Source organism: Boleophthalmus pectinirostris, unplaced genomic scaffold, assembly GCF_026225935.1.
Source record: "Boleophthalmus pectinirostris isolate CB_2022bp ecotype Guang Dong unplaced genomic scaffold, ASM2622593v1 HiC_scaffold_20, whole genome shotgun sequence".
Classification (NCBI taxonomy): Eukaryota; Metazoa; Chordata; class Actinopteri; order Gobiiformes; family Gobiidae; genus Boleophthalmus; species Boleophthalmus pectinirostris.
Window position 1 is genome coordinate 3857218 of NW_026571153.1, and position 27744 is coordinate 3884961.

A 27744-nucleotide genomic window follows, 5' to 3' on the forward strand; every position below is an offset into this window, starting at 1 on the left:
GCCTGCTGAAGAAGGCGGTGGGCGGGGCTAACACTCTGCTGTGTGACGACAACATTCTGATTGGCTGTCGGACCAACGCGGAGCTCGTGTTTGTCTACGTGCCTCTGGACGCCTGCAGGGACGACCTCGGTGCAGGGTTCAACGCCGCGGTGCTGAAACACTCCTGTGTCTACGCCTGGTGTCTTTCTGAAGGGCCGTTAAGATATCCCTCTTACGAGTCTGGTCACCTGCAGGGGGCGTGCTGCTTCTGTAAGTTTGTGCGGCTTCACTATTGCTGCTGGTGCTGCTGCTGCTGGTGCTGAAGCTGTGATGTGTTAAAAAACACCTGGAAAGAACGAAGAGTCGGCTGAAAATAATGTAAAGAAACATTCACTGGACATATAATGGTGTATTTGTGTCCTGATAAAGCAGGACTCTTGTCTCTGTCTGGACATTTGTCACTGAGTTATGAAAACACAGTCCTGGTCCAGTCCTGGTCCAGTCCTGGTCCAGTTCTGGATTAATCTTGAACTAGTCCAGGTCTAATCTTGTTCATTTTACAGTTCAGTTTGGATATTCATTATTTTGCCTTTTTATTTTTATTTTGTGCTTATGTTGTGTTCTTTTTTATTTGTTCCTTGTTTTGTGGGGGGAAGAAATAAAATTAATTAAAAATGCATTTCAAAATAAAACCTGAAAAATGACATGTTTGTGTTTGTGTGACAAATACATTTGTGTTGTCTGTCTCAGGGCGACTGTGGCTTCAGAAAAAAGTGAAACAGGCCGTGGGACAGAGGGGTAATGTGACCTGGTTTAGTCCTGGTTTAGTCCTGGTTTAGTTCTGGTTTAGTCCTGGTTTAGACCTGTTTAAATTTTAGTTTTGTCCTGGTTCTGTCTTTGTTTAGTCCTGGTTTAGTTCCAGTTTTGGTTTAGTCTTGGTTTAATTCTGGTTTAGACCTGCTTTAGACTTTGCTCAAACCTAAGTTAAGTCTTTGTTTAGACCTGGTTAAGTTCCAATCTTGGTTTAGTCCTGGTTTAGACCTTGTTTAGTCCTGGTTTAGACCTTGCTTAAACCCAAGTTGAGTGTTTGTTTAGTCCTAGTTTAGACCTGGTTTTGTCTTTATTTAATCCTGGTTTAGTTCCAATCTTGGTTTAGTCCTGGTTAAGACCTGGTTTAGTCTTTATTTAGTCCTGGTTTAGACCTTACTTAAACCCAAGTAGCGTCTTTGTTTGGTTTACAGAGGATTTTGTTCTTTTTCGGTGCTTTCTTTGGTGAATAATCTTGTATTTAAATCAAATGAACCTGTGTCTGTTTTAAACTGGGCCAAACCTCTCAGTTCTTCTTTTAGAGTCCAGGTCTGAGGCTCAGACTCTGGTGACCACAACCACAAACTCACTTTAACTCACCTCTGAACATTTGTGTTTCTTGCAGCTCCTTCAGATCTGGTTTAGTTTGTCTCATTTTCGAGTTGATCCTTTGAAAACACCAGGTTTGTGAATAATTTTTGTTCTTTTCTGTTGTATGAGTCTGATCACATTCACGTGTTGTTCTTAAATACAGCGTCAGGCTCTGTAGGAGAAGAGAGCAGCAGAATAGAGAAGAAGAAGGTTAATGTGGTTTTCTTGAGAATCGGATCATGCGGTTGTGCCCCACTTTCACTTTCCTTCACGTGAACTTTTGAGCTTTACAGTGTCACATTAAACAGGAAGTTTTATTTCTCTGAGCTAAAGCCTGACACACGAAATAATAGAGAGAAAAATCTGATTCTTTGATATTTAACTCTTTATTGCACATTTCAACAAATGTAAAAAAAAAAAAAAAAAAAAAAAAAAAAAGATAGCTTTGACCATTAATAAAAAATGTATCATATTTGATACGTTGGGCCTTCACGGCCATTTTATAGAACCATGTTTATTTTAGGACCAAACTAAATTCTCTTTCATGCATTTAGAACTCAGAGAAACTTTTCTGGACATTTCCTTATGTTTGTTTTTAAATGTCTGAACAGGATGATTTTTATTTTGTCACAGTTTCCTCGTCAAACACAGATGTACATCACATTTCCCACCGTACACGTGTGTAAAATTATTATAAATATATGTCAAAAATAAATGAGTGAATCCTCCAAATGCGCTGAATCAGTAAAATATAGAATATTAGTGATTTTGTGAGTGAAAATTGAAGAGACAGGACAGTTACACCAAATAAACCACTGCACCTTTCATTTATATAGAGTCATGTGAAGATAAAAATTTCACCATTATGCAACAATTATAATAATAATTGAAAACATATTTTTAAGGTGACATCTTAGTTATGAAATATAAAAAATTGTGTGTTGTTAAATTTGCATGAATTATGTAGATTGCATCATAAAATACATTATAGTGATGATGAGGAACAGAATCACAAAGACCTGCTGTATCAAATTTGATACAATTTTAACATGATTTTTCTACAAAATGATGTAAAAATATGAAGATTCATAGATTAATCTGAGAACGTAAATGTTCATATTGGAGAATCAATAACAAAATGTATGCAATTTTTACACTAACCTTTTCAAAATTGACAAAGTTGTTTCTCCAAAAACAGAGAAAGTCGCCCCCACCAATGCAACCATTTTGAAAATGTCTCCTCTGTTATTTACTGAAAACCATGGACAGACCACTAGGGGGCAGCAGACGAGTATTTAATTGTAAACAACAGGTTTATCAGGAGAAATATTGATTATGTGGGTGGGGCAGAACTTGTATCGTGGATACAAGAGGTCGAAATGAGTTTCCTCCTCAGGGTGTCTGGGCGCTCCCTTAGAGATAGAGTGAGGAGCTCAGTCACACAGGAGGAGCTCGGAGTAGAGCCGCTGCTCCTCCACGTCGAGAGGAGCAGCTGAGGGGAGGACATCTGTTCTGATGCCTCCTGGGCGTCTCCCTCGGGAGGTGTTCATGTCCCACTGGGAGGAGGCCCCGGGGAAGACCCAGGACACACCGAAGGAGCTGGAGGAAGTGTCTGGGGTGGAGGAAGTCTGAGAGTCCCTGCTTAGACTGTTGCCCCCACGACCCGACCCCGGATAAGAGGAAGAAAATGGATGGATGGAGCAGAGGTGTCAGAATGTTGTGTATCAAATATGATACAAATGACATTAGAGCTAAAAGTATTTAGATCAACATGTTTCCTTTTATTAAAACACTTTATTGTTTTATTATATTACAAAACATTAACAGGTTTTATAAGTTTCACTTCAGGATTGTGAAGTTGTAGTATATTGTTTAGCATCATGTTTTTGGATAGATATAAAGGACTGTTGTGTGGGAGTGGGGCTGGTCTAGTCCTGGTTCAGTCCTGGTTCAGCCCTGGTCTAGTCCCAGTCTCTGACTCTGCTCTCTGTCTCACAGCAGAATGGACCCTGCAGCTGTTCCTCCTCGTGCTCCTCAGGTCCTGCAGGTGCTCCCCTGTCTGAACGAGGCCGGACTGAAGCCGTGGGACTGTGGTCTGTGGGATGAGACCACGATGCCCTCGACCCTCACAGGAATCATCAGTCCAGAGCGCCACCTACAGGCCATCCAGCACATCAACAAGATCCACCACAAGAAGTACTGGTTCGGGATAGAGAGTGAACAGGCCGTACTCACAGTCTTCATGGTGATGGGGACCATAGTGGGAACTGTAATGGGAATAATCATGTTAATTGAGACTAAAGATTTGGTAGAACGCATAGGCATCATCGTTGCTTTCCTGGTCCTGTACGGAGCGACATTCAAGTACAGAAAACAGGTCTTTGACCGAATCATGTACCTGCTGAAGAAGGCGGTGGGCGGGGCTAACACTCTGCTGTGTGACGACAACATTCTGATTGGCTGTCGGACCAACGCGGAGCTCGTGTTTGTCTACGTGCCTCTGGACGCCTGCAGGGAACGACCTCGGTGCAGGGTTCAACACCGCGGTGCTGAAACACTCCTGTGTCTACGCCTGGAGTCTTTATCAAGGAAAGATGCCGTTCAAGTCGCCCTCTGACGAGTCTGGTCACCTGCAGGGGGCGTGCTGCTTCTGTCAGTTTGTGCGGCATTACCAATGCTGCTGGTGCTGAAGCTGTGATGTGTTAAAAACACCTGGAAAGAACGAAGAAAAAACATTCACTGGACATATAATGGTGTATTTGTGTCCTGATAAAGCAGGACTCTGTCTGTGTCTGGACATTTGTCTCTGAATTATGAAAACACAGTCCTGGTCCAGTCCTGGTTTAGTCCTGAATAGTCCTGGTCTAATCTTGAACATTTTGTGTTCTGTTTTATTTGTTCCTTGTTTTTGTGTGAAAGTGAAACAGGCCGTGGGACAGAGGGGTAACATGACCTGGTTTAGTCCTGCTTTAGTCCTGCTTTAGTCCTGCTTTAGTCCTGGTTTAGTGCCTGTCTGTATAAGCACGGTGGTGTTGTAGCCCATTTAGTTCTGTTATAAACCTCTTTTAGTCCTGGTTTAGTCTTGGTTTAGTTCTGGTTTAGTCCTGGTTTGGTCCCTGTGTGTCAGGTGTCTTCTCAGGTGGTTTCCTGTCTCTTATAAACCTCCGTCTGTCTCTCTGTGTCATTGCTCAGACTCACCACAAACAGGTACGAACATCACACAGGTCCTGGTTTGGTCCTGGTTTAGTCCTGGTTGAGTCCTGGTTTAGATCTTGTTTAAACCCAAGTTGAGTCTTTGTTCAGTGCTTGTTTAGGCCTGTTTAAATTTTGGTTTAGTCCTGGTTTAGATATAGTTTAAGTCTTGGTTTAGACCTTCCTTAAACCCAAGTTGAGTCTTTAATTAGTCCTGGTTTAGTTCCAATCTTGGTTTAGTCCTGGTTTAGTCCTGTTTAAATTTTGGTTTTGTCCTGGTTCTGTCTTGATTTAGTCATGCTTTAGTCTTGTTTTAGACCTGGTTTAGTCCTGGTTTAGTCCTTGCTTAAACCCAAGTTGAGTGTTTGTTTAGTCTGTATTTAGTCCTGGTTTAGTTCTGATCTTGGTTGAGTTCTGGTTTAGTCTCTTCCGGTTTAAAGAGAAGAGGATTTTGTTCTTTTTCTTTGCTGAATAATCTTATATTTAAACCTGTGTCTGTTTTAAACTGGAGTTTTTTTTTAGAGTCCAGGTCTGAGACTCAGAGCCACAAACTCACGTTAACTTACTTGAGTAAAATAATCTGCTTTTCTTTCTCTTTACTTTCTTATTTACTTTCTCTCTGAGTGAACCCTGCCCGCAAAGAAAGAGGAACTTACCTCTGTTTGACCTTGTACGTGAACTGAGCTGTGTGAAAGTCGACTAAACCACAGAACCTTAGAACATTTGATTGGATGAACAGTGAGTTTCTAGAAGAATCATCAGGCGCTTGGTTCATCAGTGTCATGACTTTTTTTGGAATAGACGAATTTGTCTGGATTTGTCTGTAGTTGAGCATAAAATAAGTTCAGTACAGACTGAACCAGGACTGAACCAGGACTGAACCAGGACTAGAGTCGCGTCTGTGAATTCTTATTCGTACTGAAGAAAGCGTAATCATAAATTTTTGATTTTATTTTTTTTTTTACTTTTTATTTTATTTTTCAAAGGAACATAACAACTTTCCCTGAGACAAGAGTATAAAATATTACTTATACATGCATTGTAAGTTAATCATAATAGCCCAAATGATAAATAAATAAATAAATAAAATAAATAGCAATAATATTTAGGATTAAGAAAAAATATATATATTTTAAAAAAAAATGTACATAAAAAAAAAAAAATTACATTAAAAAAAAAAAAAAAATATATATATATATATATATATATATATATATATATATATATATATATATATACATATATACCTATACATACATACATACACATATATATATATATATATATACATACACATACCCACATATATACATACATACATACACATAACAATAATAGTAACCATAATAATAATAATAATAATTAAACAAAACAAAAACAAACAAAAAAAAAAACAAAAAAAAAGTGTCTATAAAATCACACTCCCAAGTATGTTTGCACTAGGTGCCATCTTTGAATAAACAAATCCATTTTCAATTGTAAAGATGCAGTCAATTTTTCCATCAAATACACTTGTTTAACCCTGTTTCTCCATTCTGTTACAGTTGGTGCTAAAACCTGTTTCCAATTGGCTGTAATAGTTTTCTTTGCAACTAGCAATAAAATATGCAAAATATACTTTTGGTCTGCATTAAAATTTTCTGGTATTATATCTAATAAGTAAAATGAAAACATTTGATGGGATTTCTCTCTTCATAATTATCTCGATTTCGTCCCTGATCCCCCTCCAATACTCTAAGATAACAGGACAGTCCCAAAAGACGTGTGTGTGATCGCCAATTTTTCCACATTTTCTCCAACATAATGCTGCTGAATGGTCTTTAACAAATCTAGAAATTACAAATGGGGTATGGAAAAATCGTATTATAATTTTCCAATTGAATTCTTTCCACATTTGACTGTTAAGTCCTTTGTGACTGCCCTTACATATCTTGTCCCACTGTACCTCTTCTATGATAGTGTTTAATTCCAATTCCCAATTTTCTTTAACATTATATGTGTTTTGATAGTTAATGGATGAAAGAATTTTGTACAAGTGTGAAACATGTTTCCTAGATGGAAAGTTTTTACTTGCTATAGTATTCTTTATGATTCATAATGTAATGTCTAATTTGAAGATATCTATATAAATCTCTTGCAGGGAGATTAAACTGTTTCTGAAGTTGCGCAAATGATTTGAAATCCGTTCCATCAAACAATTGGTTGAGAATGTTAAGACCTTTAGCTGCCCAGCTCCTAAAGCCCTGGTCCCACACGGAAGGTGGGAAATCTACATTGCCCATTATGGGCATAGCCCTAGAGAAGGAACCAGTATCTTTATGCGTCTTTTTTACTTCATCCCATATTTTTAGGGTATGCTTAGTCCACTCACTCCCAACTTTCATCTTGTTGACAGATTGTATATGTAAAAATGGAAGAGTGGACATCTGTACACCCTTAGCCTCCCCCTGTTCTATTTTGATCCATTTTACCTCCTCGTCCCCTGCAACCCAGGTCACAATTGCTGTTAATTGAGCAGCCCAATAGTAGAGTTTTAAGTTAGGTAAACCTAAACCACCTTTATTTTTGGGTAAATTAAGTGTTTTCAGTTTAATTCTTGGTCTTTATAAATTTTGATTTTGTGATTTTAATTCTTGATGTTGAAACATTTCAAATCTTATTCTGATGGATGAAATACACAGAACACATTTTATGTTCAACTGGACTCATTCCAGAGTTTATGAATATTTATTTTATGCTCAACAACAGACAAATATGCACACGAATATTTCTGAAAGCTTCTTCCTCCACACACAAGAACCATCTGCACTCTGAGGAGCTCGGAGACACGGAGAGTTTCAGATTCATGCAGCTAAAACCTGAAACAGTCTGAACATGTGAGACTCGACTTTGACGCTGTTTAAATCCAGACTCAAAACGGTTCTGTTTCACTGTGCAGACGACTGAAAGGTTTTCATTCTGAACTCTTCACTCTAACTTATGTAATAAAGTAATGTCTCTCTCTTTTTAATTTTATGGTGCTTATTTATGTTTTGATTTGTTTTTAATGTGATTTTAATGTATTTCTTATTCTGTAAGGCACATCACAAGGTGGAGCAGCATTTTGAGCTTGACTAATAATTGAACTAATTCATGTTAAACTTTTCAGAAATTATATGTCACGGGTCATACACACAGACCGTATATATGAATGGACAGATGTCGTCGCCCCCTAGCGTTTTGGCAGTGAATTACTTCGCGGTGCATAGACCTTGATGCAGATCCATAAATCAAAAACGACGGCGACAAGGCGACGGCAGCAGTGCGCGTTGAGTCGACACAGAACTATACTTAATCCTGCACTACGCGATAAAAGCACAGAACAGACTCATCATTAGTACAATGTGACTCTGTCACAGAAAGAACACTCATATTCCACTGGTCCGTGTCCTTTTTAAGTCCAAGAGAAGCTGAACCTCGTACCAGGAGCGAGCTGTTTTATGAGCTCTTTGTTTATGTAAGTTGCCATGCAGTTTTAAGTTTAGTTTCTGTAAAATGTAAACACATATGCACAAAGCTGCATTAAACACATTATTTCTCAATATATACTGAAAGAAAGAAAAGGAAATGTAAACAGAGCAGGTGGTACGAGGACCAATCACAGCTCTTATCGTCTGCGTCACTTCCCCTGCTGTCTGCGTCGTTTTGACGCGTAGTTAGAAAATTTCGGAGGTGCACGTCAGTCGACGCAGAGGCTCTGTGTAGGGGGTACGCATCGATGCTGACTCTCTGTGTCGTGACGCAGACGATTTGACGCTGGACCGAAAATTGGCCTTAACTCAAACATGTGTGTAATATAAAGGACTGGTCTAGTCCTGGTTCAGTCCTGGTCTAGTCCTGGTTCAGTCCTGGTTCAGTCCTGGTTCAGTCCTGGTTCAGTCCTGGTCTAGTCCCAGTCTCTGACTCTGCTCTCTGTCTCACAGCAGAATGGACCCTGCAGCTGTTCCTCCTCATGCTGCTCAGGTCCTGCAGGTGCTCCCCTGTCTGAACGAGGCCGGACTGATGCCGTGGGACTGTGGTCTGTGGGATGAGACCACGATGCCCTCGACCCTCACAGGAATCATCAGGAGTCCAGAGCGCCACCTACAGGCCATCCAGCACATCAACAAGATCCACCACAAGAAGGTCTGGTTCAGGATACAGTGTGCACAGGTCATGCTCACAATCTCCATGGTGATATTGGCCATCGTGGGAACTGTAATAATTGTGATGTTTATGAAGACTGGAGATATAGTGGAATGGAAAGCCGCCTTCCCTGCTTTGCTGGGCCTGTACGTTGAGATATTTACATACAGAAAACAGCTCTGTTACCGAATCCTGCGCCTGCTGAAGAAGGCGGTGGGCGGGGCTAACACTCTGCTGTGTGACGACAACATTCTGATTGGCTGTGAGACCAACGCGGAGCTCGTGTTTGTCAACGTGCCTCTGGACTCCTGCAGGAACAACCTCGGTGCAGGGTTCAACGCCGCGTTGTTGAAACACTCCTGTGTCTACGCCTGGAGTCTTTATCAAGAAGAGTTGCCGTTCAAGTCGTCCTTTGACGCGTTTAGTCACCTGCACAGGGAGTACTGCTCCTGTGAGTTCGTTCATCTTAAACAAAGCTCCTTGTGTTGAAGCAGTGATGTGTTATAAAACCTAGAAACCACGTAGAGTCTGTCGCCGTCGCAAACGCAGCGGCCGACATGTGAGTGTAGCAAGAGTTAAGATTCTGAAAATAATGTAAAAACTGTGTTAGTTTGCTCACATCTCAGGATATAAAATAAACCTTCAGAAAAGCAAAATTTTTAACTCTCAGTCTCAGACCTCCACTTTGAATCAGTTTCCCTTTAAAGGTTGTATAGAGGATTTTCCAAGGAACGAGAAATCCAGCGACTGTTTGTCCTTTTTCAAATGTTGCGCATGCGTGAAACCCCCCCCCTCCCCTACAGCTCCTACGTAGAAACACCTCCTCCCTCCTCCTCCTTATGATAGAAAGTCCTCATCCCTGCACATGACTTGTAAACAACTAACTACACTGTTGGTTAGGCAAGACGGAGAAGTGAGGAGCGGGGGCAGGGGGTGTGCAGAGAAGAAGTGAGGAGCAGGGAGAAGAACGGAACGGGGAGCGGGGAGAGGAGCAGGAAAGGGTGTGCGGAGATTCAGTGCGAATGAAGCTACTACTACAACACGCAGCAGCAAGCGGACTCTTTCTTTGCCTTGAAAATGACGTTTTCAGACATAGGATATCGCATTCGTGTCATGAAAAACGTTTGTGTAGCTCTTGGAAATAAAGTACGTTTTCATAATAAGCAGAAGTTTCCTGTCCAGGAGTAATTTGTGGACCAGTGCGTCAGTCTTTAGACCCTGCGTCTGCTTCAGTCGCACCATCGCTGGAATGAATCTACAAGAATCACCTTAGTTTGGCTTCGCTGCTTTTCCCCTTGTCTTCTTCTTTCAGCGACCTCAAAAACGGACTTTCTTTTGGGGCGAACTGCTCCTGGATTCTTGTCGCCATTGCAACAAACTTTGTGCGAACTGCGAGGAAGATATAGGTCCAAAAAAAGCCGCTAAGAACTGTTGCGTTGGTGGAGTAAACAGCATCTGTGCGTCTTGCGTCTGTGGACTGCGTGACAGTCGTACGTAAACCACGTACCGGCGGCGCAGGCAAGTCAGTTACTCTAGAAACGTAGGGAGTTTGATTGACAGCCTGTCAGCTCACAGATAACGAGGCAGTGTCGTTATCTATTGGCAAATGTTTAGCCCCATCACGTCCAGAGTTGATGAATTTTTATTCTCTTTTTTTTGGTCATCATAATTACAAGGTTACTGCATCTATAATCTATCACTGACAATTTGAAACAAAAAAAAATCCTCCATACAACCTTTAAATCAGGGGTGTCAAACATACGGCCCAGGGGGCCAGATCTGGCCCTCCAAGACCTTTACCAAGACCTCGGCTGATTTTCTACTAAGATATTTAAATTATATTTTCTATTTAAAATCTTGTTATTTTTCTGTGGTGTTTATCACAGCAGCGTCTCCAGCGTCTCTGTACGTGGCCCCTCCCACCAGAGCAGCACAAATGAAGACTTGTCTCTTTCCAAACGCTCTTAAAGGACGATCGTTTTGACTGTTGATCGTGACACCCTCATCAGAAAAATGTCCAACATGAGAAAAGTGGAGCCGAGTGCAGGATTTTACAAGAAAAATTTACTTATTCCTATTTACATACATGTTAAAACATTGTGTTGAAATTGTATTTTTCTTAAAGTTTCAGGTTGTTCATAATATTCTAATATTTTGTAAAAGAAAACAGATTTCTGTAATAGATTTGTGTTTCTCTGCACAAATATTTGAGCTTATTGTTATTTTTGGGGTTTATATGACATGAGTTTTCTGATCCGGACACTTTGGGATCAAAGTCGGTTGGATACGACCCCCGGAACAAAATGAGTTTGACACCCCTGATTTAAAATCACTGGAGACAAATTCACTCATAACAAAAAAGGAAGACGATCTTTTTAAAGAAAACATTAAACACTGGTCTCCTTTAATCTTTCAGTTGCTGGTAAAATAAGCTGGATCAAGATGAATGTTTTCCCCAAATTCAGTTTTCTTTTTCAGGGCATTACAATCTTTATTCACAATTTTTTTAGATCATATTCTCTCTGGTTTTATTTGGGACCAAAAACCTCTGCGCTTGAGCAAAGTTTATCTACAGCGACCAAAAGAAGGAGCTGGTGTGGCACTGTCGAATTTCCACTCGTATTATTGGGCCTGTCCAATTATTCACTGGTTATTCAAGGACCAAGGTGCCGACGCCTCTTTGTGAAGGACAGAAAATAATGGGCCTTTAAATGGACATGTCATGTATTTGTGTCCTGATAAAGCAGAACTCTGTCTGTGTCTGGACATTTGTCTCTGAATTATGAAAACACAGTCCTGGTCCAGTCCTGGTCCAGTCCTGGATTAATCCTGAACTAGTTCAGGTCTAATCTTGTTCATTTTACAGTTCAGAGTTTGGATATTCATTATTTTGCCTTTTCATTTTTATTTTGTGCTTATGTTGTGTTCTTTTTTATTTGTTCCTTGTTTCATGTAAAGAAAAAGAAAAAACAACAACAATATAATTAAATACATTTCAAAATAAAACCTGAAAAATGACATGTTTGTGTTTTAGTCCTGCTTTAGACCTGGTTTAGTTTTGTTTTAGTCCTGGTTCAGCTTTGGTTTAGTCCTTGTTCAGTCCTGGTTTAGTCCTGGTTCAGTCCTAGTTTAGACCTGCTTTAGTCCTTGTTCAGTCCTGGTTTAGTCCTGGTTAAGACCTGGTTTAGTCCTTGTTTAGTCCTTGTTTAGTCCTGCTTTAGTCCTGCTTTAGTCCTCTTTTAGACCTGGTTTAGTCCTTGTTCAGTCCTGGTTTAGTCCTTGTTTAGTCCTTGTTTAGTCCTGGTTTAGTCCTGCTTTAGTCCTCGTTTAGACCTGGTTTAGTCCTTGTTCAGTCCTGGTTTAGTCCTGGTTTAGTCCTGGTTAGTTTTAGACCTGGTTTAGTCCTTGTTTAGTCCTGGTTTAGTCCTGCTTTAGTCCTGCTTTAGTCCTCATTTAGACCTGGTTTAGTCCTTGTTCAGTCCTGGTTTAGTCCTGGTTCAGTCCTAGTTTAGTCCTGGTTTAGTCCTGGTTTAGTCCTGCTTTAGTCCTGCTTTAGTCCTCGTTTAGACCTGCTTTAGTCCTGCTTTAGTCCTCGTTTAGTGGTTTAGTCCTGGTTTAGTCCTGGTTTAGACCTGGTTTAGTCCTTGTTTAGTCCTGGTTTAGTCCTGCTTTAGTCCTCATTTAGACCTGGTTTAGTCCTTGTTCAGTCCTGGTTTAGTCCTGGTTTAGACCTGATTTAGACCTGGTTTAGTCCTGGTTTAGTCCTGGTTTAGACCTGGTTTAGTCCAGGTTTAGACCTGGTTTAGACCTGGTTTAGTCCTGCTTAAGTCCTGGTTTAGTCCTGGTTCAGCTTTGGTTTAGTCCTGGTTTAGTCCTGGTTTAGACCTGGTTTAGTCCTGCTTTAGTCCTGGTTCAGTCCTGCTTTAGTCCTGGTTTAGACCTGGTTTAGTCCTGCTTTAGTCTTTTCAGTCCTGCTTTAGTCCTGGTTTAGACCTGGTTTAGTCCTGGTTTAGACCTGGTTTAGTCCTGCTTTAGTCCTGGTTCAGTCCTGCTTTAGTCCTGGTTTAGACCTGGTTTAGACCTGGTTTAGTCCTGCTTTAGTCTTGGTTCAGTCCTGCTTTAGTCCTGGTTTAGACCTGGTTTAGTCCTGGTTTAGACCTGGTTTAGTCCTGGTTTAGTCCTGGTTTAATCCTTGTTTAGTCCTTCTTGTTTCTTGTCGTTTTAAGCTCTACAAACATGTTCTGAAATGTGATTTTTGGGGATTCTCACATGTGAACGCTCTTGGACGAGTTTAAAATTTGATCTGGGAGAGTCATAAAAAATAAATCTAAAACAAACACGGTTCAAACGTCTGCAGGTGTGTTATGTGCATTGGGCGCCCTCTGGTGGTCAGAATGAGAAGTACAGCCTCCTCCCCAAACTCTCACCGAACTCTTCAAACACTAAGATAAATATTTAGCACAGAAATTATCCACCAAAACAAGTCAGAATTTAAAAAAATATATATTAAAAGGTTAAATGCTTCTAACCATTCATCTGTGGGAGCTGGAATCGAACCACCAACCTTCAGATCAATGAACAAACACCGAGCTACTTCAGACCTGATTCAGTCATGATTTAGACCTGGTTTAGTCCTGGTTTTTCCTTGGTTTAGACCTGGTTTAGACCTAGTTTAGTCCTGGTTTAGTCCTGTTTTAGACCTGGTTTAGATCCTGGTTTAGTCCTGGTTTAGACCTAATTTAGACCTGGTTTAGATCCGGTTTAGTCCTGGTTTAGGTTTAGCTCTAGTTTAGACCAGGTTTAGACCTGGTTTAGGTCTAGTTTAGTCCTAGTTTAGATCTGGTTTAGACCTGGTTTAGACCTGGTTTAGCCTTAGTTTAAACCTGATTTAGTCATGTTTTAGACCTGGTTTAGATTTGGTTTAGTCCTGGTTTAGACCTAAGTTTAGACCTGGTTTAGTCCTGGTTTAGACCTGGTTTAGACCTGGTTTAGACCTGGTTTAGACCTGGTTTAGACCTGGTTTTAGACCTGGTTTAGACTGGTTTAGTCCTGGTTTAGACCTGGTTTAGACCTGGTTTAGACCTGGTTTAGACCTAATTTAGTCCTGGTTTAGTCCTGGTTTAGACCTGTCTTAGAACTGGATTAGCTCTAATTTAGACCTGGTTTAGTCCTGGTTTAGACCTGGTTTAGATCTGGTTTTGATCTGGTTTAGATCTGGTTTAGTCCTGGTTTAGTCCTGGTTTAGACCTGGTTTAGACCTGGTTTAGACCTGGTTTAGAACTGGATTAGCTCTAGTTTAGACCTGGTTTAGACCTGGTTTAGTCCTGGTTTAGTCCTGGTTTAGACCTGGTTTAGTCCTGGTTTAGACCTGGTTTAGTCCTGGTTTAGACCTGGTTTAGTCCTGGTTTAGACCTGGTTTAGACCTGTTTAGACCTGGTTTAGATCTGGTTTAGATCTGGTTTAGACCTGGTTTAGTCTGGTTTAGATTGGTTTAGACTGGTTTAGACCTGGTTTAGACCTGGTTTAGACCTGGTTTAGATCTGGTTTAGATCTGGTTTAGACCTGGTTTAGACCTGGTTTAGACGTGGTTTAGATCTGGTTTAGATCTGGTTTAGACCTGGTTTAGTCCTGGTTTTAGTCCTGGTTTAGACCTGGTTTAGTCCTGGTTTAGACCTGGTTTAGTCCTGGTTTAGACCTGGTTTAGACCTGGTTTAGACCTGGTTTAGACCTGGTTTAGACCTGGTTTAGATCTGGTTTAGATCTGGTTTAGATCTGGTTTAGACCTGGTTTAGATCTGGTTTAGACCTGGTTTAGACCTGGTTTAGACCTGGTTTAGTCCTGGTATCCCTCGCTCCATCAGTATTTAAATCTGATAAAAAAATAAAGAAGTAAAAAAACACACAACGCCGCGATGAGTTTTGTTCCCTGTATTTATTGAAAACCCAGCAGTCGTCATCAACTCCTGTTCGTGTCTGTACAGGTAGGGGGCGCTGTGGTAAACTAGTCGTCATTCCGTCGTCAAAGAAAACACATAAAAGCGAAACGAAAATGAATAAAACAAAAAAAGAAAAGAAAAAAAAAAAAAAGTACATTGGACTATGCAAACAGAACGACCCTTAGACTGGTTTATTCCATTCTTAACACTTGTTTTGAAAAAGTTGCACTGATGGACTTCGACGTGTCTTCCTCCTCCTCCTCCTCCTCCTCCTCCTGGTGTGGGGTTATGTGTGTGTGTGTGCGTGGTCGGTTCATCGTTTCTTGGGGGGTTGGGCTGTGCGGGGCGGGGTCACTGGGCGCCCGGCGTTCATCCCTCCGTACTGGTACTTGGCTTTCTTCTCAGACGGCTTCAGGATCTGGGGACAGAGGAGGAAAACAGGATTGGGAATTTTTGCCCAACAGGAAGAGTGACGGCGCGCGCTCCGGTTCTGGAAGTAAGTTTCCCGTTCGTATTTTCCATTCATATTTCCACAGACATTTAGAAAAGTTCAAAATATTAATGAGTTTAAAAGCACCAACTCGTTTGCGTAACGCGACTGTTTTAAACCCAAAAAGTAAATTTAAAACTCAAGACTCTACAGAACCTTTAATAAATCTGTGATTTATAAAGTTACACAAACAGATTCTAAATAAAATTATATTTCTACAAAGGCTCATTAACCCTGAGTCCATCTGCAAACTATATATATATACTTTTTTCTTCTTTTTTTTTTATTTATGGAAAAAATGAACTAGGGGCAGAGCGAACACTTCTGAAATCTATAAAACATGTGAAGAAGTGAAGTAGTGAAGTATTATTGTTCCACTGTACTACATGTACTGCTGTACTACATGTACTGCTGTACTACTGTACTGCTGTACTACATGTACTGCTGTACTACTGTACTGCTGTACTACATGTACTACTGTACTGTACTGCTGTACTACTGTACTACTGTACTACATGTACTACTGTACTACATGTACTACTGTACTACTGTACTACATGTACTGCTGTACTACATGTACTGCTGTACTACTGTACTACTGTACTACATGTACTGCTGTACTACTGTACTACATGTAAATATTTGGACTGGTGTTTGATATAATTTGTCCACATCATCTTGGTCAATGCCCCAGTGATTTTCACTCCTCTCCCAGTAACAACTATTATGAAAATCTTGATTCTTGGTGGAATAAAGTACAAAAAAAAAGTACATTTGGGTGATTTTAAAATATGGAGGAGCATTATATTATATTTACAATACAATAAACTTTTTCTTTTTTGTGTCAATTTGTTGCTTTAAACTGTTAATGGACTCACATTTAATTTTGTCGTAGTATTTACAACTAAATAATCTTCCTCCTACTACGGCCTTTTAGTGTCTTTAGTTTAAACTCAGTTCTGATCTTCAATATCAATTCTGAAACTACAATAATAATAAACAATTAAATGTAATTTTCAATACAAAACTATGGTTTCATTAATGTTTCCATCTGAAATCGCTCTAAATGTGTCCAGGAAATGTGACTGACGTGACGTAATGTGATTATTTCTTCAGTATCCACACTACTTCAGGTAAGTATCTAGATGTAGTACTGAGTAGTAGTAGTAGTAGTAGTAGTAGTAGTTTTGTCTTGACGTCTTCTCTCTGGCGACTCACCTGGAAGGAGCACATGAGGGTCTCGTCCACGCTCATCATCCCGCCGGCGTTATCGAACTCTCCGCAGTAGTTTGGGGCCGAGAAAAGCGTCACCAGCTGACGTTTGGCAAAGAACTCGTAACCGTCTTCTACCACCTGGGGGCGCCACACACAAAGACAAGAGTTTACAACGAGAACAGAGAGACCAGAGCGGACTGAAGACACGACGGATCATCTGAGGGGTTTGTCGAGGCGAGATACGAGGAGATTAAGGTTCAGAGAGACTTTTGAACAAGTCACAGTCAAGACGATGATGAAAAAATTATACAGAAATGTTTAAGGAGCAAGTTTGCATCATCGCATTTTTGAAGTTTTCTACTTTTTTACTCATTTCAACAAATTATGATTAATATGCGTTTTTGTTTTTTTTTACAAGCAAGACTGGTTTAGTCCTGGTTTAGTCCTGGTTTAGTCCGAGTTTTAGACCTAGTTTAGACCTGGTTTAGTCCTGATTTAGACTGAATTTAGTCCTGGTTTAGATCTTCTTTAGTCCTGGTTTAGTCCTAGTTTTAGTCCTGGTTTAGTCCTTCTTTAGTCCTGGTTTAGTCCTAATTTTAGTCCTGGTTTAGTCCTAGTTTTAGTCCTGGTTTAGTCCTTCTTTAGTCCTGGTTTAGTCCTGGTTTAGTTCTGGTTTAGCCTGAGTTTAGACCTGGTTTAGACCTAGTTTAGACCCGGTGTAGTCCCGGTTTAGATCATGTCTAGTCTTGGTTTAGACCTGGTTTAAACCTAGATTAGACCTGGTTTAGTCCTGGTTTAGACCTAGTTTAGACCTGGTTTAGGCCTGGTTTAGACCTGGTTTAGTCCTGGTTTAGTCCTGGTTTAGACCTAGTTTAATCCTGGTTTAGACCTGGTTTAGACCTGGTTTAGACCTAGTTTAGACCTGGTTTAGTCCTGGTTTAGTCCTGGTTTAGTCCTGGTTTAGACCTGGTTTAGACCTGGTTTAGTCCTGGTTTAGTCCTGGTTTAGACCTAGTTTAATCCTGGTTTAGACCTGGTTAAGACCTGGTTTAGTCCTGGTTTAGACCTAGTTTAGACCTGGTTTAGACCTGGTTTAGACCTAGTTTAGACCTGGTTTAGACCTGGTTTAGACCTGGTTTAGACCTGGTTTAGACCTGGTTTAGACCTAGTTTAGACCTGGTTTAGACCTGGTTTAGACCTAGTTTAGACCTAGTTTAGACCTGGTTTAGTCCTGGTTTAGTCCTGGTTTAGACCTGTTTTAGTCCTGGTTTAAATTCATGTTTGCATCATTCCATAATTTGAAGTTTTCTACTTTTTTTACTCATTTCAAACAAACTATGATAATTTTTTTCTATTTTGAGAAAACAACATAATAATAATGATCTCCAGACTATTTCAACCTCTATCTTCACGATAATGGGAGTAAAAGTCCAGTATTCTGTGGTCTTCCCAGCAGAGTATCGGGCTCTGACCTGGTGCGCTCTGCAGATCAGGTCCAGGTCGTGGCGGTTGAGGAACTTGCTGACCACGTCCGCCCCGAAGGTGAAGGAGACGCCGCGGTCGTTCTCGCCCCAGCCCTGCACGTCCTTATCGGGGTCCGACCACAGCAAGTCACACAGCAGCCCTGGAAGAAAAACACAAACACCAACATGTTCAGTCAAATGTACCACCCAGACACCGGAGGAAAACATCAAATTATTAGTTTAAGTCTTTGTTTTCGATACTAAGGATTAGACTCTATACTCAATACTGATTCTGACACCATGATGATCATAAAAACACTTGTTTAGACCTGATTTAGTCCTGGTTTAGTCCTGGTTTAGTCCCGGTTTAGCCCCGGGTTAGCCCCGGTTTAGCCCCGCTTTAGTCCTGGTTTAGTCCTGGTTTAGTCCTGGTTTAGTCCTGGTTTAGTCCTGGTTTAGACCTGGTTTAGACCTGATTAATCCTAGTTTAGTCCTGGTTCAATCCTGGTTCAGACCTGGTTTAGGCCTGATTAATCCTGGTTTAGTCCTGGTTTAGTCCTAGTTTAGTCCTGGTTTAGTCCTGGTTTAGTCCTGGTTTAGTCCTGGTTTAGTCTTGATTTAGTCCTGGTTTAGTCTTGATTTAGACCTGGTTTAGTCCTGGTTTAGCCCTGGTTTAGAACTGGTTTAGACATGGTTTACATCTGGTTTAGTCTTGGTTTAGACCTGGATGGCCCTAGTTTAGACCTAGTCTTGACCTGCTTTAGTCCTGCTTTAGACCTGGTTTAGACCTGGTTTGGACCTGGTTTGGGCCTGGTTTGGACCTGGTTTGGGCCTGGTTTAGATCTGGTTTGGACCTGGTTTGGGCCTGGTTTAGATCTGGTTTAGATCTGGTTTGGACCTGGTTTGGACCTGGTTTGGACCTGGTTTAGATCTGGTTTGGACCTGGTTTGGACCTGATTTGGACCTGGTTTGGACTCTATACTCAATACCGATTCTGATCCCATGATGATAATAAAAAATACTCTTTATTTAGACAACAGAATGTGAATTTCAAATATATTCTTTTATATTAACATGTGGCAGCTCAAAATAATTCTAAAGCTGTTCAAGAAACGTTCAGTTCTGTCCTGTAAATGTGACTTTTTTGGTATCGATTCTTGCTCAAATTACTGTATTTTTCGGACAATAAGTCGCTCCAGAGTAGAAGTCGCATCAGCCAAAATTGTGTAATGAAGAAGACTCTGTCCATCCAGTGACCAGTGACCCGGTGTCACAAGTTTCTCTCACACTCCAAACTTTCTTTCTGCTGCTCGATTACCGTTTTCGGCTCAAATTTTAATTAATCTTGCAGCTCATAAAAACGTACTGTACTATATTATGTATTAGGTGACCAGATTTTCAAAATAAAAACAGGGACAATCTTGGTTTAAGGTGGCTGGTAATAATAAAATTATGAAACAAGTGCATAATTAAAGAAAACTATTATGCATTTGGCCCATTCATGACTAATAAGTGTTTGTAGTTTGGTCATTTTTAAGCATCCTTTTCTATATTTTACCTAAACAAGTGACAATTCATGCCTTTACTGCTGGCAGGTATAAAACTGGTCAAAAACAGCGACACATGGGACATTTCTTGTATAAAACTGGGACAAATCACTGGTTTTAGATAAATTTGCTGGGACAGGGGACACAGGGCTCAAAACTAAGAATGTCCCAGGTAAACAGGGACGTCTGGTCACTCTAATTATACAAAATTATACTTAAAAAAAAAAATCAAGCACGTGTAAGTACTGTTTTCGAGCTGATTTCAAAATGGAAACCAATAACAACAAATATAAAAGTAAGTTAAAATTATTGTATGTTTCCAATAAAAATGTGTCTATTGAAAATGTACTGTGTCTTGAAAGTTTTTATGCACGTAGTTTAAATATATATATATATGTTGTTTGGGTTTTTTTTTTTTTTTTGATGGACAGGTGTTGAAAACTCATGCTAAAACACTCAAAGCGATACATCTGTCTTGTCTAATGCGATTGTGATGTCCTTAATAAACATAAAAATAAATAAAAATAAAAAAAAATAAACCGTAAACCACGCTGTGCTCTGTTGTAGTATCAAAAGCTGCCACCAGAGGGCGCCAGAGTCCACGCGCCGAATCACTGCCGCGTGAGGAAGAGCGACTAAAGAGGCTAAAAACATTAGCACGTAGCATTGAAGTTTCCTAATTTGATGCTAGTCCCGTTAGTTTGACAATATTTTCATTATTTTATACACTAGAAACTGAATTCTAAAACGAAACGGAAGACAAACCAAGTCTTTAAGTTTAATCGAGTTTCATAAAGAAGCATGTGATAAACAAATCTGCTGTAACATGACTAATAAAATGTGGCTGAGTTCAGTTAGCTTTTTTTTTTTTTTTTTTTTTTTTTGGCTCACATTTAACCAAATAACTTGATAAAATAAGAATAGTCCAACTGTGAAAGAACTCAAAAGCTTAAGCTGACCAGATATGCAAAAACTGACACACCCGAGCTGGGATGGGTGATAATAAAATAGTAAAAAAAACATTACATTACATTGTCCTTTATCAGTATTTAATAGGGATGTGGTATCGTATCGTCAAAACTCTCACAATAATATCGTGGACCATCACAATATATCAAATTACAAGTCTCTTTGCTTTAAATTAAGAGTTATGGAGCAGAAATAGTAAAAAAAAAAAAAAAATAAACAAAAAAAAAGACAGAGGGAACTACATAGACCATGATCCTTTGCTCTATTTCAGTGCAGACGACAAGAAGAAATAACAGTTCTAACACTTTTAAGTCTCAGTTCTTTAGATTAAGTCTTGTCAAGAGGAAAAAGTAGCATATTCACCCCTAGTATTTAATCTGACGGACTTCTGCTGTTTTTTTTTGTTTTGTTTTTTGTTTTGGCCTTATGTTCATTTTCTAACATGTTTTCTGTATTTTAGCTTAAAAAAAAGTACAATATATTGGTCTCTTTCCCGTTGGTGATAAAGAAATTGGTCAAAATAGGAAATAAAATTGTGAAAAAAGCGTGTAAAATTGTGCATTCTTGTGTTGGCGATAATCTGAGGAATTTCTGATGCTGCATTTTTTTTTTTTTTTTTTTTTTTTTTGCTTTATGGTCATTTGCAAACATGGAATTCTGTTTTTTGCCTAAAACAAATGACAATTTATGCTCCTTTTTACTGTTGGCAGGGATCAGATTAGTCAAAAATTGTGTTAGTCCTGTTTTAGACCTGGTTTAGACCTGATGTAGTCCTGGTTTAGACCTGATGTAGTCCTGGTTTAGTCTTAGTTTAGTCTTATGTTTAGATCAAATTGGTCAAAAATAGGGACAACTGAGACATGTCTTGTATAAAACTGGGACAAATCAGGCAAGCAAGTCCGCTCACAGTAAGAAGAGGGTGACCAGATTTTCAAAATAAAAACTAGGACATCCCTAATAAAATTGTGAAACGAGTGCGTAATTAAGGAAAATTGTTATGCACTTGGCATTAATGTGAGTCAGTGTAGTCACATTTTTTTGTGTTTTGGTCGTTATTAAGCAGCTTTTCTGTATTTTACCTAAACAAATGACGATTTATGTCTTTCTTTACTGTTGGCAGGGATCAAATTGGTCAAAAATAGAAACACCTGGGACATTTCTTGTATAAAACTGGGACTAATCAGTGGTTTTGGATAAATCTACACAGGACTCAAAACTGGGACTGTCTTTGGTAAATAAGGATGTTTGGTCACTATAAGACAGAACCCATGTTTTTCCAGGTGTTTCTGATAAAAAATTAAAAAAAAAACAGGGACACTTTTGGGTTTGTGGTGGTTGGTAATAATAAAATTGTAAAAGAGTGTGTAGTTTAAAAAAAAAAAAAAGTATGCACTTGGTCCATTCCTGACTAACATATGTTTGTGTTTTAGTCATTTTTAAGCATCCTTTTCTGTATTTTACTTAAAAAAGTGACAATTTATGCATCTCTTTACTGCTGACAGGTATAAAATTGGTCAAAAATAGCAATACTTGTATAAAACTGGGACAAATCAGTGGTTTTGTTTAAATCTACTGGGACAGGGGACACAGGACTCAAAACTGGGACTGTTCGGGGTAAATAAGGACGTTTGGTCACTCTAAGACAGAATCCATGTTTTTCCAGGTGTTTGTGATAAAAAAAAAAAAAAACAGGGACACTTTTGGGTTTGTGGTGGTTGGTAATAATAAAATTGTAAAAGAGTGTGTAGTTAAAAAAAAAAAAAATTATGCACTTGGTCCATTCCTGACTAACACGTGTTTGTGTTTTGGTCATTTTTACGCAGCTTTTCTGTATTTTACCTAAAAAAGTGACAATTTATGCATCTCTTTACTGCTGACAGGTATAAAATTGGTCAAAAATAGAAACGCCTGGGACATTTCTTGTATAAAACTGGGACAAATCAGTGGTTTTGTTTAAATCTACTGGGACACAGGGCTCAAAACTGTGACTGTTCGGGGTAAATAAGGACGTCTGGTCACACAAAGACAGAATCCGTGTTTTTCCAGGTGTTTCTGATCAATAAAAACACCCAATGAAATAAATAAATTATAGATCTTTTTTTTTTTTATTGTAGAACATTACAGGCAAAGTAATAACATCTCCATGGAGACAAACCCGTAGCAGACACAAACTACGTAATGCACCTTTAGAAACCCTTTAAACCGAACTTTACTGCGTATTTGGTCGAGCTGGTGAACTGAAATCCCTCGTAAATCCTTATAAGGGCACACTTCACGGCGGCTCCTCTCACATCCTCTTAAGGACACGCACTCAGTGTTTAGGTCAGTTTATTTTATGGCAACGTCGCAGTGGGCACCAGACTTGTAACTCTATTTGGTTAGAACTTCAAGAAGGCAGTTAGGAAAGGTTAAGACTAAACATAAAATATAGTTAACATCTTTACATTTAAGTTTCCACTAAAAATATTGCCTAGTTTTTTCCAGTGTTTTTTATTTTTGGTAAAGTTCAGAATTTTACTGTCTGATTGGACATGTGTTTTTACATTTGGACAGCGTTGGGAAGGTGACTTTTAAAATGTATTCCCCTACAGATTACAGATTACAGATTACATATCCCAAAATGTAGTTTGTAACGTAATCCATGAAGTTACTTAAAGTGAGTAACGTAATCTGAATACTTTGGATTACTTGATTTGCTGTAGAGAAGCAAAGACTAGGATGGTTTAGACCTGGTTTTAGACCTGTTTTAGATCTGGTTTAGACCTGGTTTAGATCTAGTTTAGATCTGATTTTAGTCCTGGTTTAGACCTGGTTTAGACCTGGTTTAGATCTAGTTTAGATGTGGTTTTAGTCCTGGTTCACACCTGGTTTAGACCTGGTTTAGATCTAGTTTAGACCTGGTTTTAGTCCTGTTTTAGTCCTGGTTTAGACCTGGTTTAGACCTGGTTTAGACTAGTTTAGAGCTGATTTTAGTCCTGGTTCAGACCTGGTTTAGATCTAGTTTAGACCTGGTTTTAGTCCTGGTTTAGACCTGGTTTAGATCTGGTTTAGATCTAGTTTAGATGTGGTTTTAGTCCTGGTTTAGACCTGGTTTAGACCTGGTTTACATCTAGTTTAGAGCTGGTTTTAGTCCTGGTTTAGACCTGGTCTTAGTCCTGGTTTAGACCTGGTTTAGATCTGGTTTAGATCTAGTTTAGATGTGGTTTTAGTCCTGGTTTAGACCTGGTTTAGATCTAGTTTAGAGCTGGTTTTAGTCCTGGTTTAGACCTGGTTTTAGTCCTGGTTTAGATCTGGCTTAGATCTAGTTTAGATCTAGTTTATTTTCTGGCAATGAGTCACGGAAGTCACGTAAACGGAAAACGGTCGTTATCCGTTTTTTCCATTTTTCATTTAAACACAAAATCGAAAAAAAACAAATCGTTATCCGTTTTTTCATTTTGGTTTTGGAGACAAATAACGAAGAAAACTGTTGTTTTTTCGTGTTTTCTTATTTTTGGTTTTATGTTGAAAAACAAATGAACGAATGATACACAGATTCTTTTATTTAATATTGAAAGTCACACTCTAAAAAAAAAGTGTTGTTGTCTTTTTTTTTTATTCTCATCGTGGTATCAGAATTGGTATTGTTTTGAACCTATTCCTTAGTGTCGAAATTGCGTTGGAAATATTAGTACAACGATTAACTGTGAACTGATCCCCAACAAGCTTCCAAAACAGAGAAAAGTCAAACAGAGCCCCCACCTGTGTCTGGTACGTCTGTGGGCCTCATGATGCGTCTGATCTGCTCCATCGATTGTAGGTCGGGGGACAGGCCTGTGGATCAACAACACAAATATGAGTATTACACAGGTTTGTACCACTTTGGACTCTTGCACAACTCAGCTCAGCATGGCACAGCGGTTCATATCTATATGGACTTTATCTGCCCACACCTACCACCTTAGGGCTGCAAAATAAACAAATAAAAAGAATTCGTTTTAGGTTTTATTATATATTGTGATTTAAGATCTCATGAAACAAGATCTCCAGAAACACAACTGCTGAAAGAGATTTTTTTCCCGAGTGTTTGGACGAAAACGGGTTGATGAAAAGCAGCACTAGAATGGAAACAAAAACATGAAATCAAATAAACAGGAAAATTGTGAGGCCGAAATTGGAAATTGAATCATGAATTTTATTACAAACTGTGTTAAAATGTCATCTTTTCTCGGTTTCTTCTTTGTATTGTGATTACATTTGCGTTAAAACTAAGATTCTGTTCAGGCTGCGCAAACGACTAAACATCTCCAGGAGTGTTTAAGACGTTTAAGAGAAGACAAAAATATAAATTGATCTTTTAAAACGAGAATCCAATGCTTTTCAGAACCTGTTTGTAGAGATATAAACTGGTTTTCTATCAAAATACACAATATTTAGATTTTTTTGCATTAGGCAAGTAAATAGAGTTGATAATTGCGCCTTAAAACTTAAAATGCAATTTCGTTTAGTTTTGGTTTACAGTATTGTGCGGCTTAATTATTAACACTAGATATTTATTTGTTTAGGTATCGATCCAAAAAAATAAAAATACAAAAAGCATAAACGGCAAAACTTTTAGAATGATCTTCAATTTTATCAGGAATAATACAAGACGACGTGGTAATAAAAGAAAATACTGTGGACTAAATTACAGGAGCGGATTTGGAGCCACGTTCTATATTACGAAAAGGATTTTTTAAACGGACAAAATGGCAAAATAAAAATCCAGAATCATGTAGAGCAGGTTAATATGAACATTTAAGACGAAAATGATGAGGCCACAGGAGTAGTTACAGAGAGAGGAGCCACGATATTCCAATGTAAGTCAGAAGGAGCCGGAGTCAGAAGGAGCCGGAAGAGCCTCCTGAGAACTTTCTGTTGGAATTACGGAACTCTAATAAAATCTGAAGTTGAATCCATGATGGCGTTGTATTGTTTTGTATTTTCAGGGGCCTGTGCTCATTGGCGCATGGGGCCCAAACGTCATGTCATTTTCACTTCCTCAAAAGTTAACGTTTGAGCTCTTTGAGGATTTTAACCATAGACCGTATACATGAGTGGACATATCTAACGCTCTTGCCGCCGTGTGCCAAGTAGAAAGTTCTCCAGGAGGCTCTTCTGGCTCCTCTGGCTCCAGTTGATTCGCATTAGGATCTGGTCGCTCCTCTCTGTATCTGCTGCTGTGAGCCTCGTCATTTCGTGTTAAAATGTTCGAATTAACCAGCGACGCATGATCCTGATTTTACATTTTTTTCGCTATTTCGTCTGTCAAAAAACCCGATTTATAACTTAAAGCCTGGCTCCAGATTCACTCCTGTAACCGTGAGCATTGCGAGCCTCATTTGGGCGACATCACACTCACACAGTCCACTTCTTTTATACAGTCTGTGATTTTAACCCCTTAACGTCTGAATTTATATAGATCACAGGTGTCAAACATAAGGCCCGGGGGCCAGATCCGGCCCTCCAAGACCTTTAATCTGGCCCTTGGCTGATTTTCAACTTAAATATTTTAATTAAAATCTTGTTAATTTTCTGTGGTGTTTATCACAGCAGCGTCTCCAGCGTCTCTGTACGTGGCCCCTCCCACCAGAGCAGCACAAATGAAGACTTGTCTCTTTCCAAACGCTCTTAAAGGACGATCGTTTTGACTGTTGACCGTGACACCCTCATCAGAAAAATGTCCAACATGAGAAAAGTGGAGCCGAGTGCAGGATTTTACAACAAAAATGGACTTATTCCTATTTACATACAAGTTCATGTTAAAATATTGTGTCGAAATTTTATTTTTTCTTAAAGTTTCAGGTTCTTCATAATAATATAATATTTTGTAAAAGAAAGAGTTCATTAATTGAAAAAGATTTTTGTAATAGATTTGCGTTTCTCTGCACAAATATTTGAACTTATTGTTATTTTTGAAGTATATATTCCATGAGTTTTCTGATCCGGCTTATTTGGGATTAAAGTAGGTTGGATATGGCCCCCGGACCAAAATGAGTTTGACACTCCTATATAAAAAAAAAGTTTTGTATGTGTTTTTATTATTTTCAAGTACATGATAAATTAAGTTGAGATTATTAATTTGACTATAGCAAAAAATTAAATAAATAGAAATGTGGGTATGTTGCAAATTTGTGACATCTCGGCTTATATCTTGATCCAAACGGTCTGTCGCATATTTGTGACCGTCGGCGTTAAGAGGCTATAAAGTTTGTTGTTTATTGTGAAAATACAAAAGAATCCTACAAAACCTGACCTTTGTAAAAGCCAGATCAGCCATGTTAGCCGAACACGAGCAGTTTGAATTCCCCAAAAAATGCATTTCGCTCTGTGGGAGATTTCTTTCCGGAAGCTGCAGTACCTGGAGCGGCCACTAGTCTGAACAGAGGGGGAGGGGCTTATCCAGGTTTTATTATAGATCCATATTTGGAACGCGGCGGCCAACACCTTGAAGTACGCACCAATCCAACTCTCTTCAGTTCCAACACCGACGTAAACACTTCCGACTTTAAGTATGTGACGATTTATTTATGATTTATTTATTTACTCAAAACTTGAACAGCGCGCCGGTATTAACCAATCAACACGAGTGCGGGGACTGAAAATGTTCCAATACAAAGTTAACTTGGATCCACTTGTGTTATGTAACTGTTATTTATTCTGGAAGTACAGAACAGCTTTGTATAAATAGAAATCCAAACATTTGTTCTGGGCCAGCATCAGCCAGTAAATACTAAATAGTCTCATTACATCAAATAAACGGCCCGACCTGGACATCGAACTGAACTGACAGCACCGTACTTGTTCCCGATCCAGGTCAATTTCCCGGATCAGCACAGATATTAAAGGTCCTACTAGGGGTGGGCGATATATCGATATTTTAAATATATCGAGATAGTTTTTAAACTCGATATGAATTCTGACATATCGTATATATCGATATAATGCTTAGATTCAATTCTGATTTTGCCGCTTCGCTTGTTTGTCTTCTCTCTCGTCGCCTCCGCCTCCCTGATTTTGTTCGCTCGTGTCTCCTTCACTCGTCACTACCTCCTGAACGCCGAAAGTTGGTGCCAGTGAAAAGCTTCAAGCACCACGAACCTTTTCCACCATTTACAAACAAAACCACCAGCAGCACATCCTCATGTTCCACCGAGTCGCGTCCTTTAACCCGAAAGAAGCTGAACGAGTTGAGCTGCGTGAGAAGTGCTGTTTATGCAAATGAGCCATGCGCTTAAGTTTCGTTTCTGTAAAATGTAAACACACGTGCGCAAAACTGCATTAAACACATTATTATCTCAAACGGGCTGATGTGGCTCTAGAGTCGTTATGTTTTATATATTGTAAAGTTTAGCAATGTAAAGTTTATTTATGC

General features: G+C 39.3%; 2 protein-coding genes across 3 annotated transcripts in view; one reads left to right on the plus strand and one right to left on the minus strand.

The window, feature by feature from the left end:
- The first annotated feature begins 1317 nt into the window (after positions 1–1317).
- Positions 1318–4166, plus strand: LOC129409796 (uncharacterized). Of its 2 annotated transcripts, none has more exons than XM_055156544.1 (2): positions 1318–1469; positions 3376–4166. In XM_055156544.1, exon 2 carries the CDS (start codon positions 3380–3382, stop codon positions 3992–3994), a length of 615 nt encoding a protein of 204 aa, XP_055012519.1. In that variant the 5' UTR covers positions 1318–1469; positions 3376–3379; the 3' UTR covers positions 3995–4166. The 2 variants fall into 2 exon arrangements, with proteins under 2 accessions (XP_055012519.1, XP_055012520.1); XM_055156545.1 differs by having other exon boundaries at positions 3379–4166.
- A 10479-nt stretch (positions 4167–14645) lies between these two features.
- Positions 14646–27744, minus strand: part of LOC110168800 (serine/threonine-protein phosphatase PP1-beta catalytic subunit-like) — a 75350-nt gene continuing 62251 nt past the window's right edge. Inside the window, exons 5-8 of the mRNA XM_020934289.2 lie at positions 24093–24164; positions 17845–17996; positions 16377–16511; positions 14646–15086 (exon numbers count right to left, since the gene is read on the minus strand). Coding sequence (XP_020789948.1) covers positions 14982–15086; positions 16377–16511; positions 17845–17996; positions 24093–24164 — 464 coding nt within the window. The 3' untranslated portion in view covers positions 14646–14981. The remainder of the gene's footprint in view (positions 15087–16376; positions 16512–17844; positions 17997–24092; positions 24165–27744) is intronic.